This window comes from Crinia signifera, chromosome 7 (genome assembly GCF_055691185.1).
Source record: "Crinia signifera chromosome 7, ASM5569118v1, whole genome shotgun sequence".
Lineage (NCBI taxonomy): Eukaryota > Metazoa > Chordata > Amphibia > Anura > Myobatrachidae > Crinia > Crinia signifera.
The window spans coordinates 111334649-111351260 of NC_139223.1; the positions used below are offsets into that span (position 1 = coordinate 111334649).

The 16612-nt window shown below is 42.0% G+C and overlaps 1 protein-coding gene across 4 annotated transcripts in view; it reads left to right on the top strand.

Moving 5' to 3' along the window:
• GLI2 (GLI family zinc finger 2) overlaps window positions 1–16305 on the top strand; it is a 143778-nt gene extending 127473 nt beyond the window's left edge. For all 4 annotated transcript variants that reach the window (XM_083153631.1, XM_083153634.1, XM_083153633.1 and 1 more), the window contains 8 exons: window positions 412–619; window positions 1549–1662; window positions 3379–3510; window positions 5540–5689; window positions 6467–6631; window positions 7980–8246; window positions 13030–13366; window positions 13692–16305. In XM_083153631.1, coding sequence (XP_083009757.1) covers window positions 412–619; window positions 1549–1662; window positions 3379–3510; window positions 5540–5689; window positions 6467–6631; window positions 7980–8246; window positions 13030–13366; window positions 13692–15949 — 3631 coding nt within the window. In that variant the 3' untranslated portion in view covers window positions 15950–16305. The remainder of the gene's footprint in view (window positions 1–411; window positions 620–1548; window positions 1663–3378; window positions 3511–5539; window positions 5690–6466; window positions 6632–7979; window positions 8247–13029; window positions 13367–13691) is intronic.
• Window positions 16306–16612: the final 307 nt, after the last annotated feature.

A 16612-nucleotide genomic window follows, 5' to 3' on the forward strand; every position in this document is an offset into this window, starting at 1 on the left:
CCAGGTGAAAATCGCTTAATGGGGTATACTCAATTCTCTATAGCGAGCTGTGATGGCGAGCAGTGCTGATTGCTCGCGGTCACAGCTCGTGGGTCAGTATTCAACTGACCCCCCCTGCACCCGCCATTTCCACCTCGCTGGGTTTTTACAGCGAGGTGGAAACAGCGTATACGGCCGCCAAAACGGCATAACTTTTTGACAAAAAGTGTATGCCCCTTAAAGCCCTATGTTTCATTTCCAGTGTAACTGTTACATTGCAAATATTAGTTATCATATTGGTGTACAACACCTTGGCAGTAAATCTGTCCAAATCTGCTACTACCCTCATACCCACAAATAGTTTTACAACAACTTTGTTTCATTTAAAATGTTTGATAACAAAATTATTAATTTTTTCTGTGCCTCCTCCAGTCCAGCATTTAGCTTCCCCCATCCCATCAACCCTGTGGCTTATCAGCAACTCCTCAATCAGCAGCGCAGCTTGAGCTCCACATTCGGACATAGCCCCCTCATCCATCCGACTCCCACTTTCACATCACGTCAGCAGACATCGCTGGCCACAGGCAATCATTCTTCTGCCCCAACCAGTAGCATCAACACTGCATCCAATTCCAGCCAGGTAAGTTACCACTTTCCTGTTCATTAAAAATAAGTTTAAAGGATATATTTCCTAACAGCGGCTTTTCAAAGCCAACAGTTGTCAACAGTTTTGCCCACAGAGTTTCAAAGAACTGTTATAATGCAAAACACAGTTGGTTTTGAATTTAGTATTATTGTCTGTATAAATTATTCAGACAAAAGCATAGTCAATCTGTGGCTTTGAAAATCTGAGGTTTAGTAAATATGACACCTAGAATTTTAATTGCGTCTGTGGCACATATACGTGAAAGGTAGAATAAATCAATTTGATGAGCTATATAATTGAGGACTGTTTAAGACTGACCCATACATTTAGCATAGAGATGTGTGGTGGAACCAATCCTCAAAGCTGTGATCTCATGGAGACACCGCTTAAAAGGTCTAGAACATCTTTCTGGTGAGTACAGGGAGTGGTTCCATCACACATTAATCTGCAGACTATTAGTCAATGTTGAATTGGTAAGAGGTCTGTTCCCTCATTCACATACATGAGTGTAGGCAGAACCCCCGGAGTCCCGGGGCACACGTTCATGGCATCAACCAGATAAGCGATCAGATCTGTAACAGACCATTTTATTTTTCATTTGAAATTGTATTATTATTATTATTATTAATAACTAGTAATTGAAAGGAGAAAACCTTGTTCTTAATCTAGAATTTCAAATAATTAACTTTTGATGATTATGAAAACGTTTCAATAACCCCCCTTCTTCCTAACCAAGATTTCTGCGGGGGTCCCATTACAAGAGACACGTCGCTTACTGCTTTGAGTTCAAGAGCTCAAAGCCTGCAATTATCCTACATACACTGATTGTCTGCGACCAATACTTGGTAGTGAGAAGTGTCTTACAATCAGCTGTAAGTGCCAGACAGTCCTCTTGTTTGACTGTAGTTCCTCATGATTTGCAGAATAAGCAGAACAGTGAGTCAGCTGTGAGCAGCACCGTCAATCAAGTCATCAACAAGCGAAGCAAAGTGAAAATTGAGGAAGAGATGCAGAGCCGTGACTCCCCCAGTCCCCCGGTAACTATTAAATGTTTTTACACTGATATTCAGTAGGATTCGTTTCACATCATGAACTGGAGTATGAATCTTTGGAGGTAGCAGAGTACACAGATTTTGGCAATGCTTGTACATCTCAGTTGATGACCGTCATCGCGTAGTTTTTAGCAGCAAGATGAAAATACACACACATCCTCTTTATTATATTAAATATCACTCACCAAGGTGGGTACTGATATTAAACTTTATTACCCTTTGCCTTTAAAACAGCACCAGTTCTTACAGGTACTGTTAATTTGCACAATCAGTGATTCTGTAGGCTTATAGTCAGGTGTATGATTAACCGATAATACCAAACAGGTGATAATAATCATTATTTTCCTATGTAGTTTAAGACACAGTAATTAGCTGAATAATAAACAGCTGTGTAGGAGGGTGAGGATCAGCCAAATTCTGCTACAGAGGTGTGGTTGTGGAAGACCGTTTCATGTAACAGATCATACACCATGTCAGTACAACATGACACAAGGTAGTTATACTGCATCAGCAAGGTCTCCCCTGCCCAAAGATTTCATAGCAGAACTTGGGTTTCCGGATGTGCTGTTTATGCTTCTTGGAAAAGCACAAAAAACAGGCAACGTTGAGGAATGGAGATGTAGTGTTCAGCCAAGGATAGTGCATCGGATAAAAGACACATCATACATACACACTGGGTGACTTTGAGCTGAAAACCGCTAAAAACAGCAGGTTTGAATGGCTTTCAGCTCAAATCCGCCCATTGTGCATGGCCCAGCGATGAGCGGTGAGCGCTGCTGCGCGCTCCTGCATCATCACCAGGAAAGCCGTTCATCTGTTCATGAGCAGCTTTTAAGATGGCTTTGCATAGCGCTGCGCTATGCAAAGACCCCCCCCATGCGCACGCTGGCGGCGCCGGGCAAGGGGAAAACCACTCAGCGTGTATGGACTGAGTGGCTTTCCCCCCAGCAATGATAGCGATCAGTGCTGTCCATACACGCTGGGCATAGTCAGCCAGTGTGTGTGGACCTTTACTTCCCATTAATATTGGAATATGTCCATCAATGCCATTAGCTCAGGCAGAAACCAATAGTCCCCAGATATACCCATGTAGAAGTGTGGCCAGAACTAGTCTTCATGGAAGAATTGCAGGCAATAAACATACCTTTTAATTTGGAAACAAAGCCAAGCAACTCAACTATGCATGAATACGTAGGAACTGGGGTGTACAAAAATAGAAGCTGATGGTGGAGGTTTCTTGAAAGCATGGGGCTACATTTCAGCAAATTTAGTTGGGGATACAGTCAGGTGTCTTTAATGCTAAGAAATAGAAACCGATACCTATCCATCATGCAATTGGAGCCATCTGACTGGCTCCAAGTTTGTTCTGCAGAAGTATATCGACCCCAAAGATGCAGCCAATGTCATTAAGAACCTGTATGTTTCTACATCACATCAACCTGTTGATTTCCTTTTCTCCTGTCACCTCGACCTGTCTGTTATTTCTTTTTCCTGTTTTCTCTTCTTTTACTACCTCAGTCTGTCTGCTTTGTTTCTTAATTTCCCTACACCTTTTTCTGTCCACTTTTACTAACACCTCATCCTCTTTTTTGCGTATTTCCTGTGACCTCAACCTGTTAATCCTTCTGTTTGTCACCTTGATCTGGTTCTTCACTGGTCACTTTGACCTGTCTGTTTCAACTTTTTCCTTTTACCTTCCAGGACCATATGACAGACCTGAAAGAAGAACTGGATAGAGAGGAGTGTAAGCAGGAACCGGAAGTCATATATGAAACGGACTGCCACTGGGACAGCTGCACCAAGGAATTTGACACCCAAGACCAGCTTGTCCATGTGAGGCCTCACTGAGAAAATGAATTCAGGCATTCACACATGTGTTATTTGAATATGCTGTCGCTGGCCCTCTCCTGCCAGGACACCTTTTAAGAAGAATTGGCACCTAAACACAGAGGGCTTGTTATGTTTAGAAGTTTGTTTACAAACCACTGTGCATGCCGACAAAATAAGAGGGATAAATTCCGTGTGTGTGTGGAGAGATGGAACACATAATGTTTGTCAATATGGGGGGCTCTTCATCTATGAAGTCTCTAAATAAGTCACGGATAAAGCTGCTTATTGAAAATATGTCATTAACACACACAAAATCACAGTGAAATGAAGATTTATATTGGAAAATAACTGTAGGTTTAGGTTTTCCCTTCCAAAATAAAATTGATTTATATTAGGAAATGCTATATTCAAACATAATGTTGGAATAACTTGCTTATAATTGGGCTACAGTTTCTCAATCTGTGATTAAACAAAAATAGTTTTTTTTTTTTCAAGCCATGTTTTAGGATGTACAGGTTTTAAAAAAATTCAGTTTAGGAATATATAAGTTTTTGAAAATAAACAAAACTGCAACATATTATGTTTGAAACACTGTGCCTTTATTACAGATGTCACGCTGCATACACTACACAGCTAGGATATAACAGGACACATCTGTATATATGAATTACATACAGTATGACAATTACTCATTCCTCACAACAGAATTAGGTCTTTTTTAGGTTCTAACAGTTAAAATAGGTCTTTAATGGTACTAACATACAGATTAGGTCATTTTAGGTCCTGTAGAAATTAAGTATGATATTCCCTGGTACATGAAACATGGAAGTAAATAAACATTTTAAGTGTAATGGGAAAGAATTAGAAAAGGTTAGAACCTAAGAACCATGGGCTTAGTTTTTCATGTTACTAAGTTACCACTGGAAATTGTTAAAAACCCTAACTTTTGGTTCTGTGTCCCCTGTATGTGAACGTGTTTACATATCCCGTGAAAATAAATTAATTATGTATTATTAACAATGACATAAACACATATGCAGTTAATAGAAATAGCATTAAACATTAGTTTTTGAAGCAAAATAATAGGCTCGGAAAAGCAATCTCTGACTCCATTACAGCCCGCCCGTAGTTGTAGTAATAGTAATTGGAAGTAAATACATGAATACATGAATAACAATGAATGAAGTTAAGGTTACAGATAATGTCTTATATTTAAATTAATACGTGACATCTCTAAATAAAAACGTATCTTATATAGGGGTATTCAGTGTTGGTTCCTACTGTTTGAATGTTTCCGACAGTCGGAATATCGTCAAATCCGACGTTAATTCAACAGCCTGAATTCATGCTTTTGATGGTCAGAAACAGTCCGACACTCGGAATACACGTGGATTGTTAAATCCACATATAAAAACACCCACAAACTCGCCAATTCAGCATCCGTTTCCGATAATGCAGATTAGGCTTTTTAAAAATGTGAATCTGCCCAGGGATAATGTGGCTGAAAATGGACACATTGAATACAGTAGATGCCCCAAAATCTCTGACTGAATACCCCCCTTAGAGGTAAAATAATAATAATACTGTAGTTGGGAGTCACTATCACATACTGTACATTCTTGTTGTGCCACCACAATCTATGAGTTGCCTAATAAACTGTTCACTTCTTTAATGCTCTTCATAAATGCTACCAGATATTCCAGCTTTATGACATAAATATTAGTAACACTGATCACGTGTTTTACAACAACCAATTAATAAATGTTGTTTAAAAACAGTCAACTTTCTAAATATAATGCACTGTAATATTATAATACATGTAGTGGTATATAACATTGTAGTGTATGTTACATTAAACTGCATTTATTATTCTAGCGCAATATGCTATAGGAGTGTATTAAAGGAAAATGAATTATCTTATGAAATGTAAAATACCAGCCATTATAATGTCATCTTAGTATCCAGATAATATATGGCCTCTTGATAACATAAGAAAATGGTTGATGAGGTTACCCCTGTGTTCTGTCACCAGCACATCAATAACGAGCACATCCATGGGGAGAAGAAGGAGTTTGTGTGTCACTGGCGGGACTGCACGCGGGAACAGAAGCCGTTTAAAGCCCAGTATATGCTGGTGGTTCATATGAGAAGACACACGGGGGAGAAGCCACATAAATGCACAGTAAGCTGCTCTTGCTGCAAAATTGCCAATCTCAGCAGCTGTGAAAAGTTATCCCATTTCTAGCAGCTGCTGACACCCACAGAGGGCCTCACAAACCACGTACTGAACCTCGGGATGTCCTAGGGGGGCACTCTATAATACTGCTTTTGTTAATGCTCTTTGAGGGTAAATGACTAGAAAAGGGTAGATAACCTGTTTCTACCACTTCTTGGGTGCAGTTGCATGTGTTTTATCCTCTCCTATTCTAGAGAAAAGAGAGAGTCAAAGTATACTTTTTCACATACAGTAGAAAAAGGGGAAGACTACCATTAGGAGATCTAAGACGGTTACCCAGAACACCAGGGTTAAGCACCTGAAACACTGAATGTCAGCCATCAAGTCTTTATAATCCAGTCAAGGTGCACCTTACACATGAAGCTGCTGCTCCTTAATGTCAAGTGATACTCTGGTAGTGTAAGTACCTTTCTGAGGAGCACAGGATTACCTTCCACCTCACAACTGCTGAGGTGAGAAGCAGCAGCGGTGGGAGCGCAATGCCAATAGAGTTATTCTCTTACAGCTTGTGTATAAAGTGGGGGTGTTTACAGGTATAAATAAGGGCAGGGGCTGGGCAACCTTTCAAATATTGCTTCATAGAAGACAAATCAGGCGGCATGACAGATAGATTTAAGACTGGTGAAATGGTCAGGATTGCATAGCCAGTGAGTATAGACAGTTTATTTGTATAAGGTCACAGCTACTGCATCTTTGGTCAGTTCGTCCCTCCTGTTCCTACAGTTTGAAGGCTGCTACAAAGCATACTCCAGGCTGGAAAATCTGAAGACGCATCTCCGGTCCCACACCGGAGAGAAGCCTTATGTGTGTGAGCATGAGGGCTGTAACAAGGCGTTCTCCAATGCATCCGACCGAGCTAAGCACCAGAACAGGACTCATTCCAATGAGGTGAGGCCCCCACATCATCCTGATATATATCGGGAAACCCTCTTGTGCTGACAGAGAATTTTACATCTTGTTTCAAGTCAAACTAAAACCCATGGAGAATAAAGTTACTTGTCATAGAATTTATTTTCCAGGGGAGCCAAACCACACCACTGCTACACTTCTAACTGAGGCTGTTTTTGTGTTTCTGAAATTGGATGCAGATGTTAGACCTTGCTCACATGCGTGGGTACATTCTTGCCAAATCAGCATGGACTATAAAATCAGAGTTTTCTCTTAGGGCTATGAGAGGAAATGGAAGTCACCTGTATGGCACAAATGTAAATCTCCTTTTATTTTTTACACGTGGCCCGTGCAAGGTTCTCCCCTGATCCCAAACCACCGTTAGCCATGTCCTTACAGCTTTATTGTTTAAACAGTCAGACGGAGAAACTGCACCTGCAATATTGCTGATGCAAGTGTGAATGGTGCAAGCAATGGGTGCACCAATGTTGGATCTAAAGAAACACCATTGGTATTCCAGCATGCAGAGATGATGACAGTGGATGTCTCAGTAATTGCACATTTTGGCGGTAACTTGCTTATATACCTGTAGAAGGGCTGTTACTAGCATTAGTATATATTAGCAGTCTTGACTGTGGCCACAGAAGCAAGAGCAGCTGCATCCGCTTCTGATTCAGGCCCTACAGTAGGTCTCTGCTAGTTATTTGTTTAATGGCAAGAGTCAGCTGAGTAACACAGGGGCAGATTTATTAAGCTTGGAGAAGAGATAAACTGGAGATAAAGCGGAGAAAAGGTAAAAGGAGATGAAGCACCAGCCAATCAACTCCCAAATGTCTTTTTCAAACACAGCTGATTGGCTGGTGCTTTATCTCCTTTTACCTTTTCTCCGCTTTATCTAAAGTTTATCTCTTCTCCAAGCTTAATAAATCTGCCCCACAGTATCAAACAGTATTTGGAGCAGATCAGTGAAGTTGGTCGTAGATATTCTATGGAGCTAAAATTTAGTGAACCTACCCAAGGGATACAGTCATTGGGTCTACAGTATGTTGGTCGATAAGTATTGGGTCAACACCTTTAGGTCGACATGGTTCTAGGTCCTAAAGGACCACTGTCTGAAAAGAGGTGTGGCTTTGGGAAATGAGGTGTGGTATCACAGGGAGTCTCACCTATGTCATCATGGGGGAAGCCAACCATTGGTCATTTTGGTTTCACCCCTTAGACCCCCCCAATAGGCTTCTGCTTACAATCAGGTCAAATCCATTGCTGTGGGTTTGTGATTCAGACGTATCAAAACTAATTTCTGACAACCTTGATAAAAAATAGTAACTGTTATAACACTGAATTTTAGAAACCATATATCTGCAAGATCCCAGGATGTACAAAGAGGTACACGGACCCTAGCTCTTTGAGAAAGCATGTTAAGACTGTACATGGCCCCGAGGCACACGTTACAAAGAAGCAACGTAATGATGCAATTCCCAGACCTGCACCTAAAGAAGACAGGGAGAGCGAAGACAGTAAAATGATGTCTTCAGAGTACACTGAGTCTAACGGAGTCCCTAGAGGCAGGGAAGACTGCTTCCAAACCAGGACTATCAAAACTGAGGATGGCATGGTAAGTACTTTATAGTCCCATGATACATATCTGTATGCAGCTTTGAGATCGGGGCTACTATTATAGATACTGCTGCATGCAGATGCTTATAAACCTGCCTGTGATGAGCCTATTAAATGGAGATAAAATGTGTATTTACAGTTAGCCATTTCAGACTAGTAGTGAAGTTTAATGTATATTAGGATTGCAGAAATGAAAGGTGCCTTCAGCGATAGTTTGTATAAACATTAAATTAGCAGAATTGAGCAGTGGAGGAAGGGTTGTCTGTCAGAAGTTCCTCTCTCTGAGCTGGGACAGAATTGCAGGGTTCATGTTATTCCTGGATTAATGTTTGGTAGATAAGCAATGACACACAGTGGTAAATGTTGCATTCGGCATGTGCCTATGGGCAGCACTTGGATGGATGTATTTGTACTATCAGCTTGAGATGTACCAGTAACGGCAAAATATTTCCTTTCTACTATACTATATGCCATCTTGAATGGAGTGTAAATGGCACATATTGCCCCTGAAAAATGTCAGTTAGTGGCTTTTTGTTATTCTGCTTAGATATTATCAGAGGATAGACAGGATATGGGTGGTTATTCTAATTCGTTCAGTCTCCCGTGCGTTCGTGTCTGCGCAGATGCAGGGTGCGTGCGGCCACAGCAAAGCACAAGCCCCCAATATTGTGGGTGTGGGGTGGTGGGCCAGGGAACCCACCCATGGGCACGCCATAGAGTCGCCATTCGCTGCCATTCGCCGCCTCACGCCTGCCGCTGGTCCCCTGCACCTCCCCGCAGCTCCCGCACAGGCAAGCCATCGCAGGTTGCCCGCAGGGTGATTGACACCCTGTGGACATTTGTGGGCAGAGATGCAGCATTTTCCGGGAATGTCCTGGAAAATGCTGGCATTCCCTGGCGGTTGGGAGGGAGGGTCCCTGACATCAACAGTGGCCTCCTCCCCACACCATTGCAGCACTGAGTAAGTCAAGATTTACTCGCACTGCAATGAGAGGGTTAAACCATTCAATGGTGAGTACTTTTGAACAGTTTTCTTCTCATGTGCCCGGCTGTAATCGCATTGGCAGCCATGCACATAGGAGGGGTCAATCAGATTGGTCCAGTGGCGGGGTAGAGTTTACCTGATCGCTGGACTACGGAATCCTGCAGCTCCGTGATCAGGTCTGAATCAAGGCTTTTGTTCCTTTTTTGTATGGACAGTTGGTAACAGTTATTGGGGAAATTGACTAAGATCACCATTTACAGCCGATTCGCTGTATGAATGGATACGACCGGGATCGGCTGTAATGGGCCGAAATTACAGATGGAGTATATTTGAAATTTACTAAGCTGCCTTATACTGCTGATTCTTAGTTTCCGATGGCTTAGAAATACAGGGAGTAAAAAGGTGGGGTCCCCCTGTATTTCTATAACCAGCACCAGGCTCATGGGATGGTCCTGGTTCCCAAAATACGAGGATAAATGAGTAGGGGTCCGCCGTATTTTGTAAACCAGCACCAGGCCCAAACAGCAAGCAGCCTAATGCCACAGCCGGGTAGGACTTTTTATTAACATGGGCTTCTATGGGCAGTTCCCACCATAGATGCCCATGTTAAAAATGTAACATGTGCGTCTCTGGTGAGACCCATGGAGCCCCAGCCACTGAGCTCTCCCAGAGTGCTGTCCTGATTGGCTGGGGGAGGACCTGGTGTATGACACTAAAGTGTGTTTCTTTTACTTGGTTATTGGTTATGTTGTAAAACTACAAGGCTTGTGGATCGCCAGGTGCATGCAATGCAGAGGAGGCTTGCTGGGACTTGTAGTTCCACAGCATAACCTAATAGTTTTTTATTCTTAATTTCACACTTTATGGATATCAGCCTGGTGCCCACCGCCCAGGGGCACTGGGGACAGCCCTGGGCTTCATCCCAGGTTGGGGGTTCTCTGAAATAGGGAACCCCTTTATTGGGGGTCCCGGCCCAGGCTGACCAACCATAGGTTAATGATTTGGCCAGGGGAGCTTGTATAAAAAGTCATCCCCCGGCTGTGGCATTAGCTGGCTTCGGGCCCAGTGCTTGTTTACAAAATACATTCTGTCTCCCCTGTTTTGGTTACCAGGACCAGCCCATGAGCCTGGTGATGGTTAAAGAAATACAGGGAGACCCCAATCCCCCCCCCCTGTATTTCTACAACCAAGAACAGGCTCAATGAGCCCAGGGCTGGCAATTGATGGGCAGGGGGGACCGCACGCATGTTTTTTTTTATTTATTTTTTCTATTTCTATTTTTTTACACAGAGAAGCCTGCACGGATGCAAATGAATGGTGTATTAATTCATAAAATTAAATACTTATGAATATACCGTTCGTAAAAGAATACGAACAGCCGTAGACTGGCCTTTGTAAAGTCAGAAAATATGAATGGCATTGAATGGCTGTGAATATGCCTATTTGTAGTCATTTGATCTTAGTATGTTTCCCCTATTGTGGTTTATGGGGAACTTTGTTACACAGAGCTGACAATAGGTGTTATTGTTTCTCTAAAGGACTTTGTGATGTAAAGCTGATTTGATTGATTCAAAGTGGTTCTTGAAAACACAGCATTATAGTGGATAATCACTTTTTTTTTTGCTGAGCATAGTGATTAAAGCTACAAAACATTGTGGTTTTTGGAAAATGTTTTGTAGTATTGCTGAGTGGTTCTTAGAGAACATTATGACAGGGCCCACAATCTTTATGGTTCTAGCGAACATTGCAACTAGAGATGACTACAGTGCTAGGAGAACATTGTTTTATAAAGCCAACAATCGTGGGTTTTGGAGAATAGTGTGACATAGAACTGACAGCTACTGTAGTTCTTGGAGAATATTGTAAAAAAGAGGTGTCAATCATTGTGATTCACAAAAACATTGTGACATACAGCTGACAGTCTTGCATGCTCTTGAAACGTTTGTGGCTTAGCATAATAGGGTTTTTAGGAAAACTACTGATAATTTGTTGACTCTCTTAGGAAATAGTGAAATAGAACTGATGATTATTTGCATTCTTGGAAGATACAACAGAACCGACACTGTTCATGGAGGATATTATAACAGAACCGACAGTTGTAGTTCACAGAGAACATTATAGAACCGACACTCCTTGTGTTTCATGGAGAAGATTATAACATAAAACCCTCAGGGGTAGATTTATTAACATTCGATCAGGGGAATATGCGCTACCCCCGTGCGATAAGGCAGGGGATAGCGCTTCCCCATATCTATATCTATCATATCTAACGTGCAGCGGTGTGGGGCAGGAGGCATAGCGCAGAGACAATATTTTGTACTGCACGCCTGCCACCTGCCTAATTTATGAACGGTAAGCATCGCTGACCTTTCTGCCGCCTGCAGCTATCGGCTTCAACAGCTGCAGGCGGCGATGCCCTATGCCCACAGCAGGGACAGCACTGTCTCTGCTACTGGCTCTGAGCTGCACTGGGGATCTCGTGAGAGTAGTAAGATCCCGCGCATGCGCAGTGAGCTGGCCGGGGGAAAGACGACAGCGCATCAGTATTAACTGATGCACTGTCTCCAGGAGGGGACATCGCCGGAGGGGGGAGTTGGCTCTCCCTCACTTTGGCGGACAAGATGTTAATACATCTTGTTGGTCTCCCCTCCTGCTTCGCCTCGCTAATGAGGCGAAGCAGGAAGTGTAGCGCTGCTATAATAAATCTACCCCTCAATCACTGTGGTTCATGGAGAACATTATAATATAGAACTGATCTGTCACTGTTATTCATGGAGAACATTATAATATAGAACTGATCTGTCACTGTTATTCATGGAGAACATTATAATATAGACCAGCAGTTCTCAAACTGGGTCCTGACCTCAAAGTGGGTCCCGGCCTTCTCAGCAAATCTTTTGAATTGTCTGTTATTTAGACTGCTCCCATCATTTGGTGCCTCCACAATGCTGCCATGTATGTGCTGTCTGCTGACTACACATGTGATGTGTAGTATCTGCAGTAACTTTCTGGCGTCCTGTAATTATTTTTATTGTCTAATGGGGTCCCAGAGCAAAATAGTTTGAGGACTCTTGATATAGACTGACAGTCATTGTGGTTTATGGAGAAAACTGTGACATACAGCAGAGATGACCATTAAAGTGTTTCTTAAAGAAACCTTGTGATGTTGAGCTGGCAATCATTATGGTTCTTGGGAGAACATTGTAGCATATCACTTGTGGTCTACATTACCCTTTTTGATAATGTCTAACTAATGTGTACTAACATGATTTTTTGCACTTTGAATCCTTTACTAACTGATCATTGTTATTCTTTCTGTCCCTTTAACACCTTCCTAAGGACAGGCCATATCAAGGTGAGAGGTGTGTATACTGTGCCTCATAGCTGTATGGGGGAGTGACTGGAGCATCACATTATATATTTCATATTGTTTCATCTATACCAATCTATGTTATCCAGTATAAGGAGTATAGGTATAAGTAATGCAGAATAAAAGTAAAGGTTTTCAGAAATAGTAAAGCCAGGTTCTTCACAGCTGTGGTTTTCTGCAAGCATAAAAGGCAACAAATATTAGTATCTATTATTGGCGTAGTCCTATATGCACCACATAAAAACAATGGCATATACTTTGCTGTTTGAATCCTTTACTTTTATTCTATCCATATCCCTTTCCCCAGACACTGCTTCCAGTCAGATGAATGATTTGTTAGTTGTGTGTTGCTGAAGTTCTCCAACTACAAAAATACATGATTATATTCTACATCTGTGACCTGACCACATACTTTCTGATTCTCAGATGCAGTCCAGTCCTGGTGGGCAGTCATCATGCAGCAGTGAGCCATCTCCACTTGGCAATGCCAACAACACTGATAGCGGAGTAGAATTAAACTTACATGGTGAGGGAGGCCTGGGAGACATCTTTGGTTTAGAGGACACTGGCCCAGTGGTAGACTCTACCATCTCCTCTGGTAATGCAATGGTCGGCTTGCAGCTCAGAAGACAATGTGGCAACACAGTGCAGAGGCTGGAACAGCTCAAGAAAGAGAAATTGAAGACTTTAAAGGAATCTTGCTCATTCATGAATACAGCTCCACCTGTGAGGAACACCAAACTCCCAGCTATCCCTGTAAATGGTATGTACTATGAGATAGGAAGTTTTTACTTAGACTTCTATGGTTCAGTCCAATTAGATGAAAGTTTTCTTGCACCCACAATTAGCTCAGCAGCAGTCGCACCTTGCGGCAGCTTGAAGGGTTGTGAGTAAAACTATGCTAGTCCAAGATGTTAAAAGTGCAAGTTCCGATACAGTTGCTGATGTTTACACACTATTGCAATGGCAACTTGCCCCCTCACGTTCAGGGTTAAGTTAATAGAATCCCCCACAAAAAAAATATTATTACATTATTTTACATTTTTATGGGTTCAACAAATGAGTAACTATATTTTGTTTTCTTTTAGGCTTTTTACTTGACAGCATTGGTGTCCAAAGCGGTGTGAATACAAACCCAAGAATCTCAGACTTGTCTTTGAATGATATCACCATGCTCAACCACTTTAATGAGAGACGTGATAGTGCCACAAGCACAATCAGCTCTGCATACACAAGCCGCCGATCCTCAGGGATCTCCCCAAATTTTTCCAGCCGCCGTTCAAGTGAAGCCTCACAGTTTAGCAGAAGACATAACAATGGGAGCTCTGCAGATTCCTATGATCCTATTTCCACTGATGCATCTAGAAGATCTAGTGATGCCAGCCAGTATAGTGGATTACCAACACTTCTGAATCTAACTCCTGCTCAACAATACCGATTAAAAGCCAAGTATGCAGCAGCAACTGGTGGCCCACCTCCAACACCCCTCCCCAATATGGAGAAAATGAGCTTGAGAAACAAAATGTGTTTGATGGATGGGTCAGACTTTTCCCTACCTGCTTTCAGGCAGCCCCTTGGCCCAAGACGATGCAGTGATGGCTCTGGTAATGCTGCACTACCAATGTATTCACATGAGATTCCGGGACACAACATGAGACGTGCTAGTGACCCAGTAAGGACAACAGCAGGAATTGAAGGCCAACACCATCCAAGGGTTCAACGTTTCAATAGCATGAACAGCATGAATACACTGCATCCATCACAAATTATGGAAAGAAGAAATGCAAGTCTTCAGCAGTATACACGCTCAGACGGTAGCCTTCATAGACACATCTACTCACCACGGCCACCCAGCATCAGTGAGAATGTCATCCTGGAAGGCATGTCAGCTGATATGGATATTACTGGTGGTGAGGATGACCTTGTACTACCAGACGATGTTGTCCAGTATATTAAATCTCAAAATAGAAGAACAGCAGACCATAATCCCAGTTCTGATTTTGAAAATCAACCTCCAAATTTACAAAGCAATATGAAAACTTACCATCAGCCGACAATGGTACAATGTAGGCCTGCTGTGCCTGACATAAGCAGGAACTTTCAAGCTATCGGAGAAACCATGGATTCATCTGAGGTGCTGAAAAATAGCATGCCTGTGCAGTGGAATGAAGTGAGTTCAGGTACTGTAGATGCCATCACTGATGTGCCAAAACACATCGGCCAAGGTAATTTAGCAGTTGTACATCAGAAGCAAAACTTTGGCCAATGTCAAAATTTCATTCAACAGACATTCCAGTCGAATCAGAATAATTTGTCTTCAGCACAACAAGAATTTGCGCAGAGAAATGTATGTGTTAATGGTCAGAGATTTAATTATATACAGCAAAGGCAACAGCAGGGAAATTTGTATCAAAGTGCCAATTCTGATTTAAACCAACAGCAAAGTTTTAACCAACACCTGCCAAGAACAAGTAATAAAGATCAGTGCCACCTTTCAACATCCTCCAATGTGTTAGAAAAAGCTGGACTCCACATGCACTCCTCGCAGACTAGCACAATGAATAACCAACGCATGATGATGAATGATAGTCGAGAGGTTGTGCATGGAACAAACACTCAGAACTATACAAATAACTTTTATGTCAATTGTGAGAACCTTCGAACACCAAACTCCTACAACAACCAGCATTATCAGAATACGTCAAGCTCTCAACGTGGCAATATGGGGAGGGCTGGACAAGTATTAAATAATGTAATGCTTCAGCCAAGACCTCCGCCTGGACAACCTCTACCTAACAGGCAAACAAGTTTACAATCAGGACATCATCTCACCTGTATGAGGAGTACACACTTAGTGAGTGAACATAGTCCATGTCAACAGACAGCAGAGGCAACTCCGAAGAGAAGTGAGGAAGCTGAGTCACAGCAGTGTATGAATGCTAAAGAAAATGATCTCTGCTATTATTCTGGCCAAATACAAATGTATGAACAGAATGGCAATTTTAATAGGGGTATGGACTGTACAGTGAGGCAGGTCCCCACCATGCCATCTCCAGGTGTCAACCAGGTAACAAGCACAGTGGACTCTCAAGGCCTGGAACACCCATCTGCAATTGGTTTTGATGCTATGATGGATGATGGGGAACACTCTAGTCTCATGTCGGGAACCCTGAGCCCCGGTCTTCTGCAGACCTTCTCCCAAAACTCTTCTCGCCTCACAACTCCTAGAAACTCTTTGACTTTTCCTTCTATCCCAGCTGGCATAAGCAATATGGCTATAGGCGATATGAGCTCCATGCTTACAACATTGGCAGAAGAAAGTAAATTTCTCAACCTTATGTCTTAATGAGAAACACGTCATGAAGGCCTTTCAGTGTGGGCTCTTTTAATGTGTATGTCGTTGGGAATTGTCCCTAGTGGATACAGTCTTTATATGTAGGACATCTCCATTACATTGTTGTGACTGCAAAGCAAAATCAGAGCTGTAGGCTGCTGACTCCGAGAAATATATCTTGCAAAAATAATAACTATTGCTACAGTACATATACCAATTTCTAAAGACATCTTCTAGACATCCATAATGGGTCACTAATTTATATTTTGTTTTTCCTTTTCTGATGTCCACTTTGCCAATTGCCCACATCCTTTACCGTTTTCAAAATGTTGTGGCCTGTAAAATGCCAAAATAAACTTTTAAAAGACTTTTGCGACTTCTGGTGCACAGGCGAATAGTTTATCCTTTAACAACATAGTTTTGAAGGGGCTCACAGATTAGGTTTTAACCTCAAACCGCTGCTGTAATAAGAAATAGGAAGTCTTACCATTACTGTGTACAGTCAGATAATGGGTAAATTGCTGTTTATCAGTGCACTGACTCAAAATAACATTGCCAACGAAGCCTCAATGTTGTTTACAACTGTAAATACTCAGTACATGGATTTTATCATCTTTATGAAGCATGGAATTGTATGTTTATATGTTGTGCCAACTCGCTTACATGTAATGAAAA